At 44.3% G+C, this 15,868-nt stretch overlaps 1 protein-coding gene across 6 annotated transcripts in view; it reads right to left on the reverse strand.

The window, feature by feature from the left end:
• The window catches only part of BIN1 (bridging integrator 1), an 83,970-nt gene that overhangs the window by 25,369 nt on the left and 42,733 nt on the right, over window positions 1-15,868 (reverse strand). For 3 of the 6 annotated variants that reach the window (XM_072342535.1, XM_072342538.1, XM_072342539.1), the window contains exons 5-9: window positions 14,790-14,885; window positions 11,007-11,114; window positions 3,786-3,871; window positions 2,764-2,839; window positions 798-880 (exon numbers count right to left, since the gene is read on the reverse strand). In XM_072342535.1, coding sequence (XP_072198636.1) covers window positions 798-880; window positions 2,764-2,839; window positions 3,786-3,871; window positions 11,007-11,114; window positions 14,790-14,885 — 449 coding nt within the window. Of the gene's footprint in view, window positions 1-797; window positions 881-2,763; window positions 2,840-3,785; window positions 3,872-9,032; window positions 9,140-11,005; window positions 11,115-14,789; window positions 14,886-15,868 lie in introns of all 6 variants that reach the window. The other 3 variants (XM_072342533.1, XM_072342537.1, XM_072342534.1) reach the window with 2 other exon arrangements.

Here is a 15,868-nt window from a genome sequence, read left to right on the forward strand (position 1 = left end):
TCTGGATGGGATCCAGATGCAGCCTCATCCAGAGCCTGACCTCTCCCCTCCCCTCTTGGTGCTACAGAACGTGCAGATTTGCAGTTAACCTACATGGACTGGACCCAGCTGAAGAAAGAAAACTCAGAACTGCAGGAAGAAAACACCAAAAACTGTGGAGGACCCACGCTCCTTGCATCCACACAGATGGGAAGTGCTCTGAGATCAGAAAGCCTCATTACAGTGAGGCTACAACTACATTCACAACACACACAGAGGCAGTGCATCCCCATTCGGTGCACAGAAGGGACACGGGGCTTTGAAGAGGATGTACCAAGTTTGGAGGGCCAAAGGGAAGGCTGGGGAAACAAAGGGGCTCTTGGTCCTCAAGCTCAGAAGTCACAGGTATGTGGGGGAAGCTCCAGAAGAGGAAAAAACAGGAGGTCTGCAGGGCAACCAGATCCAGGAGGAATGGTACCCAGTGTTACGTCAGTGGTGCATGGAATTAGACTTTGAAAACAGCATACCCATGCCACCCAGTTGCCTCAATATTGGCATGCAGTAGAACTTGAGGCCTACAGCTGCTATCCTACAAAGGCTGGAGGTACTGCATCATGTCTCACAGCCCAAGAGCAATCTCAGACATGCTCTAGCAGTTTTCAAGGAGAGCACTGACTGGCTAAATGCAGGCAATCAAATCACTCCCCAGCTGACAACATGGAGATTTCAAGACCCCAGTAGAAACACTCCCTTTTCCACAGCTTGTCCCTCCTCCTCTGCTGGGAGAAAGATGCTGTTTCCAGTTACTAGTTACTGACCTGGGCTGTGCTTTAATGGGAAAGGCATTGCCTGAGTACTGCTTGTCTAGACCCAGCAGGACGTCATGGAGGTTTTGGTTCAACTGTAAAATATAAAAACAAGAGAGAAAAAGAATGAGAAAAGTGCCCGAGTCATGTCCATGCTGGCCTGCACAGGCTGACAAAACACAGTCTTGTGCCTATATGTGCATATACTTAGCTATCCCATGAAGGAACAGTTCTACATCTGTTTCTACTACTCCTTTGTAGGGAAAAAAACAGCAATACTGAAACCATTGAAAAACTGCTGGTACCTCATGGAAACACAGTCTCCTGAAGAAACCATCCCCTTTGCTTCTTTCTCATCTACCCCCACCCATGTGCTGCCAGGCACCATTGTAGAAACAGGCAGAGTGTTTAACTGAGAGTCTTCCATGTGCTAGAAGTGAAGATCCACTCTAGATTTGAAGCAAAGTTGCTCCTTATACTTCCTTATGAATGAGGGATATGGCAGGAGGACTTCAAGCCAACAGCAAGTGTTGATCCTGCAGGCTGCCTGGGCCATCTAGGTTTAGGCTGAACCTGGATCTCTTGGCAGAAATGTTATGTTAGGGGTTAAACTCTTCCTGACACCAAAAGCTGAAATATTCACTCTGGACACTCCTATTCTGAAACAGCCAATTCACAAACAAGATTGGAAGCCAAATTCATCATCAGTAGGAGGAGGGATTTGATGCATTCTATCTCAGAGGCATCATGTCGGTAACACCAGCACTTAATTGGATGCTATTGCAGTGATAAGAAACAGATGGTTCTTACAGAACAAAGCAGAAGGCCTGTTCTTATACAAAAGTCCTAAGGAAAGAAAAATCTACAACATGATAGAAGAGGGTAATTCCTGTCTAGCAGGCTCCTTTCCCACCTCCTGCAGAATGTAACTTAGCAGTAACAGACTACTAATTGTAATAACCTTCCCTATTCTTAACAATCAGCTCATCTCCCAGTGGAAAAACATAGGCCATTAACTGGAAAGGTCCCCATGAAATGTCAGCAGAGCTCAGAATTGATGCATTACACCACAGCAGTAGGCCCCTGACTGCTGGGAATTCAGTGACCATTATAAAGCTGTTTGTTGCTTAGCGGCTATCTTGTTGTTAGGAAGATATCAAAGAGGAAGGAATACAAAAGTTTTCCAGCTGGATTCTCCACTGTTCATCAAGCTCAGAGCAACATTTACAGAGGGCGTATCAGCCTTTGGTGCAACAAAGAGGCCTAAGGAACTCTAGACTTCTCCACCTTTTAAGAGAAGTAACAGTAAGAACATACCTGTAAATGAAAGTGGCACTAGGAGGATTTCCCACAGACTACTTCTGAGGTCTCTGTTGGGTGCTGGCACACAACACAAATCCAGACTACCACCAGCCCATGACACACGGGTAGCTCATGAAAGGGCTACACTAAATAATCAAATGCCTTCTTTTGGGTTGCAGGGCAGGAAAGAAGACAAATTACTGCTGGGAAGTGTGTTCCTAATGGCTGAGTTGGAGCCCAGCCTCAATGTTGTGCTGACACGCAGACTGACAGACTCCCTGAAGTTTCTATCCCCACAGCTAGCTAAGGGTTAAGAGCAACTCACTGCCAGGCAGTGGGCTGAGCAGACAGATGCCAGGCTGAGTGCCCTGGTTAAAGTTTACAGATCCAGATTTTGGAGGAAACAGAAAAAGTTAGCAAGAGAGGGCCAAAATTTGCCACCCTTCCCTCTGTGGATCTTCAAATGAGACAAGTCACACACTCCCACTGCAGCATGCTCCTTGTAGTCTCTTAATCATGTTTTATCCCTCTATAGTACTATCTCAGACAGATCTTCTCCCGTGTTGTTAACCCTCATTTTTTCCAAACAGCTGCTCTTTCTTCTCCACACTGTTCAGCTTTTTAAATAACAGTGAGGACAGAGTGTGTTAATAGAACAAACTGTTAGTCGCCTTACCTTGCTCATTTCTTTGTGGAAGTTTTCTTCTAGGCCTGCTATACTCTGGAATGTGTTGACGTAGAAACCAACACGACTGCCAAATGAAAATGAAAAAGAGAAAAGCTTAATGGACACAATGCTCTCCTAAAGGCTTTCAGCTATGCCCCTCCTCACACCTCCTGCTCACTGTTGCCACCTGAACTCAACTCTGTCAGGTCTGGTACCTAAAGGAATAGAAGGGTTGCAAAGAAGCGTGGACAGGGTGATGGAACAAAAGCCAGGCATACAGCAAATGTGTTCAAGGTGAGGAGGAGGAGGACAGGTAGGGTGTGACCTGAATTTGTGCTGGCAAATGGGACAGGCAGGTGCAGAGTAGAAAATAAAATAGCTGCTGTATGCTCTCTCCCTCTCCCCTAGACCAGCATTGCTGACCCAGACAATGTCACTGCATTTGAAAATAAGAAGCTAGGGCACTTCTAGGTGGATTTTCCCTGCCTCCCCTGTATGTCAGCTCCTACATTTCACTGTCTGAGCTCCCTGTTGCTTTATCTGCTTCTTCTCTCACCTTTTTATCAGCACAATCCTAAGTATAGCAAAATTCCAGTCTCTCAAGTGTTCATCACCTCTCACCCAGGTTGTATTTTGCTAAATAGATCACAATAAGAGTACAGTTGCAACCACCAGTTCTTCACTGGGTCTTGCATTGTACAGCCAGGAGCACATCTAAGGGCAGCCAACATCAGGATCCCTCCATTAAGGTTTTTTCACCCAATTGTCTAAACCCAGAAGGAGCATCCAAAGAGCAGCAAACCATCTTCTCACCCTCTCTGTTGTTTTAAACCTGCTGCTTCAGTGGGTGTTCCCTAGATCTCCCCAGCTGGATGTAATCCTAGAACAGACTCTCTGAGGTGATCCAGAAAGCAAGAGCAGAAACCCAGCCCAAGAGAACAACTGAGAACAATTGTACAGGAAGATCTGTGGAAAAGCTGGAAGTCTTCATATCCTTCCAACCAGCCCTTGAGAAGACTTCCAGAACTCACCTATTCCATAGTGAAGGCAGCTCCTCCTGCAGATCAATGTTCATTTCTTCAAACACCTTCTGAGCCTTTACTAACTCTTCTTCAGCCTTAATAACAGAGAAAGGAGATAGTAAGCTCCAGCTCCAGCACAGACAGCTACCCTGAAGGACTGGGACTGGGACTCTGAAGATAGTGACTCTTGACTTTTCTTGGAGAACAAGCAAAATTCTGGCATGGAGTAATTCCCATTCCAGATGGATCTCCCAAGAACCAGGGTTGCATCACCAGCGAGTTGATGCCCCTCCAGATTGCCTGGGTTACCCTCAGCATTTCTCTCAATGGAGACCCCTGTTCAGATACTCAGAAGAGAACTGAAACATCTATTAACGTGTTCCAAGTTCTATAAATTTCCCTGGTTCCAAAAACTGAATGGACCTGGTCAGGCAGTTCAGCCATCAGTTCAAATACAGATGAAGACAGAGTGGATCTGAAAGAGCTGAAACACATCCCAGTGGGTGTTGAAGAAGAGTCCTTCCTTGTTAAGGCTGCTTAAGTAAGGGCGTTCCAAAGCACTGCCTCATCTGAGGAAGGGAAGAGGTCTGCAACCTTGACTGAGACATCTCTCTCATAGATTATAGCAGAGAAGCAAAAGAGTACATAAAGCATGAGCTATGGCAGCAGGAGACTAGGTAGGGATTGCTTGAGCAGCAGTTGTTGGTTTCAGCAGCATAACATACTCATACTGGTAAAGATCTAATACAAGGGCAAACCCTGACTGGCTGTTGACTACCAACACTAAAGGAAACTTGCCTTGCACAAAACCTCTTACACCAGTCGAAAGTTTAAATTTGATCTGATCTATTTGGCCCCTATATGGACAGATCCCAGTGATACTGCATGATACTACTCCTCTGCATTCCAGAGACAAAAAATGACGATCCTAGCTCCTGTTGATGACAGCAGGCATCAGCAACAAATACATAACCCTTCTCATATTTGTCTTAGATGGCCTCTTCCTCTTTTCAGTGTCCTGGCTTAAAACCATAAGCTTGCTAAGTAAAATGTTTGTATTACCTGATTTACAACAGCAAAAGGAATTAGGAAAGCTGTTCTGACTGCCTACTTCTGTGTGTGACTACAGCAGGAATGTCACAACATGCCCCAAACAGCGTGGGAACTGCATCTCTCTTTGTGCCTTCAGTCAGATTCTCACACCTTCTATGAAATTGTATTTTATCATCTTTGTGTCAGTTTAACTAAAGAAACCCACAGCTTACTGCTCTTTAATGACAGGTCTACACAAAGATAGGACTGATAGAAGAAAGGACTTAAAAAACACCATGTGGCTCAAAGTCCTGTATCTCACAGAGCTGCATGGAATCCTCAAGCTCTCCGTCTCTTGTCTGACTTTGGAGTCATCCACAAAAGCTCCTACCTTCCAGCTAACTCATTGCTGCCAAAGGCTCTTTGCACTCGAGATCAGAATGGGTGGTGTAAAGTTAACTGTAAAGTTAAGCAAACCCTGTAAGGAACAGGCAGGGGGAGAAGGTATCAGGATGTTTCCATCCAGAATTCCTTGTAATATGCTGCTATACTTGCTGAAGAACAGCACTTTGAGAAAGCTTGCACAAAACAACAAAAAAGCCCATTTAAACAGAGACATAGCTCATGCTCGATCAGAAAAAAACATCACAAAGACTCCTTCTTCTCTAAACCCCCCCCATGACTGAATGTTTCTAATGCCATTTTAAAGAGGGGGAAAATAAAAAATCCCTGTCCATCCTTTGGCTTATCTTAACTCTAGACTAGAATCAGAATCAACACAGGAGATGGGCTAGCTGGGAGATGAAGCACTACTGTATTCTGTCAGTTTTTTTAGATCTGTTGATCATTAATCAGTCTTTCCCCCACTCATTTACCTGTTCATAAGGTCAAAGAACCTAGAAAGCAATATATCAGTAGTGGCGTACCAAGGTAAAGGCAAAATCAGCAACAGGCAACGTTCACTCCAGCACAGCTGTAGGAATCAGTAATCCTGCGGCTCAGCCAGTGCTCTTGTTCTCAGATACTGCACCCCTTACACAGTTCTGGTTGATTTTTCTTAGATACAATAGTCCTGACACTGGATAAGACAGGCAGCTTCTAGCTCATTCGCTGATCATAGATTTGCTCCACTTCCTGGTCCTTGAGGACAGTTTCCCAGGGAGTTTTGCTGACTAAGTCCATGAAGAGTTGGAATTTGGCTTTCCTAAAATTTAGCATCCAATTTTTGCTCTCAGTCTGTCTGATATCCCTCACTAGTATGAACTCTCCACCACTGCATGGTCACTACAGCCTTGGCAGTCTCCAATTCTGATGTCACCTATCAGTTCTCTTGTGAGCAAAAGGTCCAGTGTTACATCCTCCCTGGTGGGGCTGTCTATTACCTGGCTCAAGTAGTTATCCTCAATACATTCCAGGAGCCTCCTGAATTGCCTACAGCTCACTGTGCTTCTTTTCCAGCAGATAAACTAGGCTGACTCATGGGGAAGGGAGGAAAGACAGACTTCAGAGGCAGATCTCACCACTACACTATCTGTGCTCTTCTGTTTCTGTTATCATCTTTATCACCCTGATGGCTACACAACACACAGATGCTTTCCTGACATTACCTCTAGCTACAGCTTTGAGAACTATGCACAGCCAGCTCAGCTCTGACAGTGGGATGGCTGTGTTGCATATCCTATTGCTGTGCATCTCATGAGCATCCTGCAATTTCCAGCCCGGTGCTTCCAGCAATCTGGCAACCACTTCTCCCCAAAACACAACGCTGCATAACATGGTAGTTATGCATTGCTCAGTAAATAGTTCAGACCTCCAAGAGAAAGGAGACAGAAGACCACTGAGCATCCACCTCAGCCCCATCAGTCTCAGTCAGACTTTCTTGTCCCTGGCAGGGAGCAAGGACCAGGACCCAGCTTGCTGGCCCTACCCTATGGGCAGAAACACTGCTCTGCTATCACTGCATCAGTACCCAGAACATTGCTTTCCTGGTCTGAAGACAGCATTTCAGAGTGCTTAGTAAAAAGACAAGAATTTGCTGTTCTAAGTCATTTTCCTCTTTGTTTCAAAAAGTACCATCACCAAAATTTGTAATTGAGAGCTTGCAGTAGTAAACCTCCCAGAAGATTTTACCGCAATCCCTCACTGACTTTCTGCTAAAAGCCCAAAAAGCCAGAAGTCTGAATGCTGGAAGGAGCTTTTTTGTAAACTTAATATTAGAAATAATAAGTCCTGCTGCCCCCATTTTTGTTTAAAGGTTGCAATGTGAGAGGAATTATCAGAGAAGAGAAAGCAACACAGCTGCTGGTAAACAGAAGCAATCTTTGCAGGGCTTAATACTCTGAGGCTCTTCAACAAATGCAGTGTCATCAGCCCTCCTGCTTTTATCATGAGCTTAATGAGATTTAGGGTTGCCATTAACACCTTTAGTCTTAAGAGTCACATGAATACAAAAACTGAAGCTTTTCTCTTTTTTTAAGCTCTCTGCCTGCTGGGCCTGGAAACCTACAGCTTCAGAACACAAACACATCATCCTTCTTGAAATTTTCAGGCTACACGTAATTAAGAAAAATGAAGCCTCCCATAACTGGGAAGACAAAAAAATTAATGTTAGCAATAATATTGCTTAAGGAATAAGAGGAACAACTTAGAGGACTTAAATTGATTTGAAAACATACAGGGTGACTGAAAATATTAATGCTACTTAGCAGATTAAAGACGCTACAATAGAGCTGCAAGAAAGATGACATACATCCCCCTTCTTACCTGCATTAGGGCAAAGTCACCCAGCAGATTAAAATTATCAGCTAACTCACAGTACTCTGAGATCACAGTGCAATGAATGAGGGAGCCCCTGTGTATGCTGTTTCTGCTGGTAAATCTGTGGGAGGTGGTATTGCTCCCAGTCACACCATCCAGCTTGAGAAGAGGAAGAACCAATTTATCTGTGGCTTGTAAAATATCTTGTACCTCCTTTCTAGTCCTCCACAAGTACCACCAGCTAAACAGATCAGTCAAGAACCAGAACCAAACAGATCAGTCCCAGCATTCCAAGGTACAGGGAAAGCCTTGGGAATCCTGCCAAACGTCCTGCTCCCTTCCAGCAAGAATGAACACTTATTTCCTCACTTTGCTATGCATCTTAAGCAGGACTGCTCACACTTGTTCTTTCCCCAGGCTTTATTTATGTGGTAACCCAGTATTTTCCTAGATCGCCCATCACAAACTGACTGAAAATCCCAGGTGCTCTATAAGGTGTATTTCCTTTTTCCTGTGTGTCCGAACTGCAGTTCATTTACCATGATGAAGAAGGAGGAAAAAGTACAAGCATTTGAATGAGATCGGGGCCTTGTCAGCAGTAGCTCATGCTCTCCCAGATTAAGTAATGATTTTCTATTCCTTTGCCCACCAAAAACACTTCTCACTGTTTTCATTCTTGTACTGAGCTCCAAGATAGATACCAAGGGAAACTTCATCAGAAGGCTGTGCCTCTCCTGTACAACTAGGACTGAAATTCTCAATCCCCTGGACCGCTCTTGTTTTCCTACCCTCATCTCCCTCAAGATGCTATAACCTGTTTTCCCAGTTTCTGCCACATGATGCAACCATGACATCGACCTGCAGTTTCTCAGATATACTGTGAGGGTACAAATGCCCTGGGCTGAGTTCGCCTCTTCTTCTATGCAGACTGAACTGCTGTATTTTTGGAAGTGGCTCTTTCAGACCAGCCAAGCCAAGGCAGTGATGATTTGGGATTTTACCACAGGAGAGTATTGCAACCCAACTCAGCAGCCACAGAAACTGTTTCTGAAGCAATGCTTTATTTCCCGCTTTACTCAACAAGTTAAGAAGCCAATTTTTCAATGTTTCCCTCTTTTTTCTTTCTTAAACAGCAACAGTAAAAATCAATTGCTTCATTTAGAATAATTGGAGGAACTACACTACACCCCCCCTCCATCTTGGCACTATTCCATAGCCTTTCTTCATCCTCATTTTATGGGGAGAAAACAACAGCCTAGTGTTCACGCACTTGGTCAGAAATCAACACGGCAGGCACAGATTCAGTCACCAGTCAGCAACTTCCATGTGCCCACTGCAGCTCAGGAGCATTAAGGACACACTTAACACACGGACCAGAGTGAACGTTGCCTAGACATTAGTAGCACAGTACAATCTAGAGGCCAAGATAGCGCATGCAGGGTTAGAGCCAGGTAGATAAGCAGTCACCTGATTTCGGAGCAGATTAGTTTGTGCAACGAGGTGAGCTTGTAGCTTCCCTTGACACCACTGAGGCGCAGCTTTCTCAAGCAGCGAAACAGGCTTGGGGATGGGAGCATGTTTGATTGAAAAGAGAAAAAAACAAATAAAGAGAATACGAGAGAGAGAGACACACAAACATGTATTTTGTTTTTAGGATTAAAAAGAAAAAAAAAATTAAAATAACAGAGACTGTATTTAAAGGCTGGGTCAAACCAGTATCACCAAGGCGATAGGAATAAAACAAACATCCTGGAATTTATCAGTTATGAATCCTTTGAAGCATGCCAAGTTTAGCAGTAATTAATGTTCCAGTGTGGGCTGGGATACTTGTAGACTAGCCGGGCAGCTGCAAAGAGCAACAGATAATTGTTGTTAGTGGCCTAGCACACAGACAACCCTACTCCAAGCCATGGCTGTGAAGTGAGAGCTCCTTGAAGAGAGGTCAGGATTAATCAATCATGGTATTTATTTACTTGCAACAGCTGAAAGTCCACAGCAATTTATTTTAATGGCATGTTGTGAGTTTAGCAATAAGTGGCAGGAGTCCTGACTGGGAAAAGAACATTGTATATTAAAGGAGAACAGCAGCCGCAGGATCAAGAAGCTGAGATGCCTCTTCAGGAAAAGCATAAGTACATAGCTTTGGGACACTTCTAGTGCTTCTTTCTTTACAGGATCAGGCTTCAACGATGCATCACAAATGATACTCTGCCCGGACTTAAGGCCAACAGCACAGAGGGGAGAAGGATGTGATCTGACACCCATTTTTGCTCACGGGAAGTCTAGTAAAGTATTAAGAGGCACCTGCACAGGCTGAATCAGGAACAGACCATCTACTAAACTGCAACACCTCATTCTTCAACCTGTACTACTGTTTCCATACATTAACTAAAGAGCAACAAATCATCCTTCAGTAAAAACACATTCTTAGTGAGCACTTGGGGCAACATGAGAGAGTGCATCAATGGCAAAGATCAGTGCAGATCACCAGCTACCAATCAGAGTAAAACAATTCCTACCACACTGCCACTGCAGCAAAGATCCCAAAGGCACATACCAAAAATAATACCACACCCCATGGAAATTCCTCTCTTACCCCTGAACACACTGGAGTATGGCTTTCAGCAGACAACATGACTGGCTGGGCCTCATGCCTTGCATACATAACCACAAATCACTTTGCTAAACAAATGATGCAATGACACCTGAGCCATCCATCATTCTCCTCTTTGTTTGCCAGGATTAATCACAGTGCATGTGCTAGGAGAGCAGGTGACTGATGACTGACAGCATAAAAATAAAATACTGTCAGTCAGACACTAAACACAAATCTTTTGCCTGGAGGAAGAGAAGCATCTTTATTCTTTCCATGTCATAGATATACTATTGCCTCTCACAAAGCCCTAATCTTTCCCACCTGAACTAACTGCAAAGCAAAGGGTGACAACACTTCTCACCCTGATTAAAAATACAGGCTAGAGTATCAGAGGACTTCACAAATGACACCAACTTCAAGAAACACTCAAACTCTTACAGTCACTCTTGCACTGAGATGGGGAGACAGAGCCCCAAGAAGCAAACAAACTGTCAAGTTTTGCTGTGGTGTTGCAAGGCTTTGTTTCCCCCAGAGGGGCATGTTCTTTTCCAACAGAGGATACTGGTCCTGCAACATCTGAGGAAACATATGCCAAAGGCCTTGCTGCGGTGCTGACAGATGCCCAACTGATAATGGTGGGTGTGATCTGAGACACCAGAATGCATCCTGCCTTCTAGGAGAATTGAACAGGCAAGAAGGAAACACCTAACCAAACCTAACCACAGCACCTCTCTGAACTAAGAATACACAATGAAGTGGTACAGGTTTGCTTTACACCTGCTCATTTAGCAAAAAGCAGACTTCCCAAATGAAAGGATAGTTGCACATCCTTCTGCTTGCTTTACCTTTGCAATTTTGGTTTCATCCTTCTTCTTTGCAGTTTGCAGGGCTTCAAAGTGGTGTCTGGCACTGTCATAGTCCACAAGCTTCCTTCCTCGCTTTGCTATGCGAGACTACAAAAGAAGGAAAAAAAAAAAAAAGAGTTAGGACAATATTCCTCCAGAAGCCAAAACCACAATCTTAGGAATCCCCTCTCATGCCCTCAGCTTCACCCTGCTTGTACCTGTTCACCCAGCTTCATGCTTTTTCTGCATAAAGACTTCCACTGGATACCCTACAAAAGCTGTCATACGTGGCTCCTGGGCAACAACCATCCTGGAGCGAGCTGCTCAGGAATATCCAGCCAGGGAAGACAAACAGATCTATACAACAGCCCCACCTCTGAATGACATTAATGTTTTTAGAACCATAGTTCAAGTGCTGCCTAAGTGCTACCAGATGCCTGCATCCTACCGGTACCTGTCTCTTCATTTTCAGGGCCAAGAAGGCTGCTGCCACTTTCTAACTAACCAGTCTGTAGCCCCAACTCATGCGGAAGCTCAAAAATGGTTCAACGCAAGAAGGCATCTCTGCTGCCAACACAGAAAAAGTGTTCCTCCACATGTTCAGGATGTGCCTAGGACAGCATTTCAGACCCTGCGACAGGAGGTCCAGACAGAACTGTGGATCAGCTGATGTGACCGCAGTCATGATCAGTGATCCGCTGTAACCAGCTATTAAGCAAGAGAAGTGTAAAAAGACTCAGACCCATTAGGCTGCTCTGCTTTAAACCATCCATTGCCCTTTCCCCCTATGCTCCCCTACAAACAACCCAGATGATATGAGTTGAAGCACAGGGCTTCCCAGCCTAACTGCAGCGCAGAGAGCCAGGTGCCTTGCCAGCCATCAGCAAGCCAAAGACTGACTGAAGAGCTTGAAAGAAGAGGACACATGAAGGAGCCAGGAAGGTTTCAAATTAATCACACAACTCAGGGAAATTGAAATTGCAAGATGAAGAATCAGCATCAGGGATTTACTTGCAAAGCAAAATCTCCCCCACTGCACTTGGCAGGGAGACGTGGTCTTCTCTCCCCAGGCTCCTGCAGATAAACTGCAAAATCACGCTCGGGGACGATCCCTCTGCCATGACCAGCTGGGACCAGTTTGCACGTCTCCCACACATGCTCCTCTGAGCTTTCAGCAAACACTGCTGCACCACTGTGTGAGTCACAGAAATCTGCAGGATCTCAGCCACACGCAAACCCAGGCAATTTCAAAGCACTCAGTTTGCTCCAAGAATGGAATCACGAAGAAGCTGATCCACTCCTCAGCCACAGTCAGCAAAAGACACCTCCCCAGCACCACCAGTGGCAGCCTGCACTCCTCCTGGGCAATATTGCCAGCTGAGCACGGAGACAGGCTGTAGGAGGAGACTTCCAGCAACACTGATGTCTCCAAGACACAAGTTAATGCATCTTCCACACAGTCCAGATTAAGCACATGGCCAGATGAGAGATCTGTGGGAATGAATACTCTCCTTTGGTCGGAACGGCAAGGATATTCTGAATACATGGAAGTGCTGCAAAGAATCAGGATCCAGCAAGTCCCTCTGGAGTATCCACTGATCGTGCAACTGCCTGTGATGGCAGTAATGTTACTTAAACCAACTCAGGATGCCTGCAAGGTAGTTTTCTGTATGACTATAGGACAGCTGTAGTTACTCACCACCAATGGCAGAAGCTGAACTCCAGCAGATGTGTTTATTCCTTACAACATATCCACCCTAATTTGAACCTCAATTTTAAAAATTCTTACTGATCTTCATTTTCAAGCCTGGTAGAAACAGCGCACCAGCTTCAGTGCAAGACAGAAATTATCCAACCCCACAGCTAGTCAGAAATCAGGTTATGGTTCATCTTCTCCGGGCTCACTGCAGACAGCTGAACTGTCATTGTGTGCTCCACAACCGCAATCAGAAACTCACTCATACAGTAAATAACAGCCTATACAAAAGTCCTACACTAGCAAGCTAGAAATACTGACCTGCACAGAAAGGATCCGGTACTTTTTGTACTCCCATTCTTCAAGTTACAAAAGACAGAGAGACTATTTTATTTCCCACCCACCAAATATTAAAAATGTTTTCCTTTAAAGCTTACAAAAATCCCTTCCTAAAGGAACAGTATGTTTTCACATTTCTGCTGTGGACCCTGTAGGAAACCCAAAAAACTCAAGGGAATTTTTCCAGCCCCTTCAAATGGAAGAAGATTCAGAACATGTTAGAACTTAAACAAGTAACACATGCACGATCTAACATTGCACATTTGAATTACCAGATCATTAACAAAAAGCAGGCCTTCCCTGAACTAAATTAAAATCATCTTCTCTCCATATCATCTTTCTTCATCACACTAACAGCAGAATTCCATGAAAATAAAAAATAAAATTAAATAAAATTGCTTTTTGTAGAAAACAAAACTATTACCACAGCAAATAAAACAACTGAAGGATTCTATTAATTATATACGACTGCTTTTTCTTTCCTGCATGCCACCCTTAAGAACTTTAACTCCTGATATTCTAGAGCATCACCTGAAGATTGTGATGTTAGTAACAGTTATCTCGTGACCTACTCCAAAGTCAGAAAGGATCAGTGAGTGCTCATTGCCTCATCCCTTCAGTTTTGGTGGAATGTGGGTGGCCCGAGTTTCACACTCTTTATAAAATCACACTGTACACCCTCAGAATTACGAAACCCCAAAGATACTAAGCACGGTTCTAAGAATCGTGACACTGACGTTACTAACCAGCGCACAGCCACTAAGGCTGACAAAATGCAATTTAGGCAGAAGCAGTGCAGAAGTCTGAGTCTACAGAGAGCCCAATAAAGAAGCAGCATGGGAATCACACTGAGGGGTATGATCGGCACTACAGTCTTTAGCAGCTGGAAAGCAACAGCCCTTCCCCACCTCACGTTTCCAGGAAGAGAAAAGGTTGGAAAAATGAAGCAAAAACAAGGAGCCCCAGGAGGCAATGACACTGCTGTCTAGGGCTCATTTTACAAGCCTATGTCCTGCCCCACTCTGATACAGCATGATCCTCCTGAAGCAACAAATACTGACGAACTCTTTAATAGCCGTGTGGTGGGGAAAGGGTTGTTTTCATTGGGAAGAAGCCAAGCTGATATTTCCATATGGTGGTATCATTACTAGCGCTTCCATATGGCGAAGACATTTCCTGCATAACCTTCCCAAAACAAATGGAGAGATGACAGCGGGGAAAGGGGAATTCACAGGACACCATTCAAACCCAGACTGATCACCCACCAAAAGACCCACATTCAGCATTCCCTCTTCCCTGCAAAGAGCTGATTACACACACAGCAGAACTTCAGGGAACACACAGAAATCTGTCCTTCACACTGCCTCGATCTATAAAATATATCTGCCTCAATGTTTTGTACTTACAGGGAAGTTAAAAAATAACAAAGGACTGAAAAGACAGAGCTCAGTGAGCTGCTCCTGACACCACCTTCCTGCATTGCCATACAATCAGAACTTTTACAGGTTCACATTTTACATTTAAGGGTTTTTTTCCTCAGCATCTTTCCCCTGGATTCTTCATTCAAGCCCAAAGGAAAAAATAACTCTTTCACACAACCCAGAGCTGCCAAGATCTCAGCTGCTCTAATTGAAATGATTGCAACAGCACTCACACCTTTCTAAAAAAACAGGGGGATGCAAAGAATTAATGCTTATTAGGTTTCATCTGCTGTGACTCAAGATCAAAAGACTTAAAGAGAATCTTACCTTGATATCTGGAAATTGGCCAAGGTACGTATCCATGGTCAGAAGTGCCTGATCCACCAGTTTCTGATGGAAATCCGTCCAGAGCAGGTCATTGTTCTGAAAAACAAATGCAATGAATTAAATATCAGGAGCACACAACTTCGCATTCTGCAAGTGCTACAATTAATAATTTCAGACCCAAGAGCTCTTAAGAAACTGTCATTTCCTTGGAAAAGCAAAGAAATAAGATGAAAACTGAGATCATGGCAGAAACGTAGAAAGAGAAAAGGCAGCTTGATGCTGTTAATTGAGACAGCCACCTGGAGGATACAACATCCTTCAGAAACCTTCCTTTTAGGGTCTGTCTTTTCCCCAACAGCACTAGCCCAAATCAATACAGCAGAAAGGAAGATGAAGGTCAGGGCATCCCCTCATTTCCTCCCCCCTCACTTTCCTCCAGCAGCAACAAAAATGAGACATCAGACACCACTGCATTGCTTTTTCCCTCACTGTAATGCAGCTCCAAAAGATAATGAACAGCAGAAAGCTATCACAGCACTCATCAGCCATCACCACCTGCCTCCACAGCCTCCTGGAGGTTCTATTCAGAGCTAGCACTCTAACCCACACATATATTATCCTTTAGTTTTCTTCTAATTTCCCATCAACAACCAGGATTAGGTGGAAATTACTTCTACTTCCTGTTCTTCCATTTGGCCAAATGGTTTTGGAAAAACTATTAAGGAAAAATGCCCACTTTATGGAGGAATTTTTGGGTGTTATTTTTTTGGGGGGCAGAAGAGTAATTTTCTTCCAGTTCTCTTTTCCTGAAGGAGAGAAACCAAGACAGACATTAAATGGGAAGACGGAGGCTGGAAATGCTCCTGCAGACTCTCAGAGGAGTTGCATTTAGGTCTCTGAATTCTTGCTCCCTTTGGCCCCTCTGGCTCAAGTTCTCAGAAAGGACAGTCCCCCAGGAGGTACCATGGTGGATCAAGAAGGAACGAGGCCAATAGAGAATGTGAAGCCAAACCAGCTGAATTACAACTCCATTTACTGCAATAGCACATCATAATAGAAAGTTTCCAAGTTAATGAAAG

Source organism: Excalfactoria chinensis, chromosome 7 (genome assembly GCF_039878825.1).
Source record: "Excalfactoria chinensis isolate bCotChi1 chromosome 7, bCotChi1.hap2, whole genome shotgun sequence".
In the NCBI taxonomy this organism is placed as follows: domain Eukaryota; kingdom Metazoa; phylum Chordata; class Aves; order Galliformes; family Phasianidae; genus Excalfactoria; species Excalfactoria chinensis.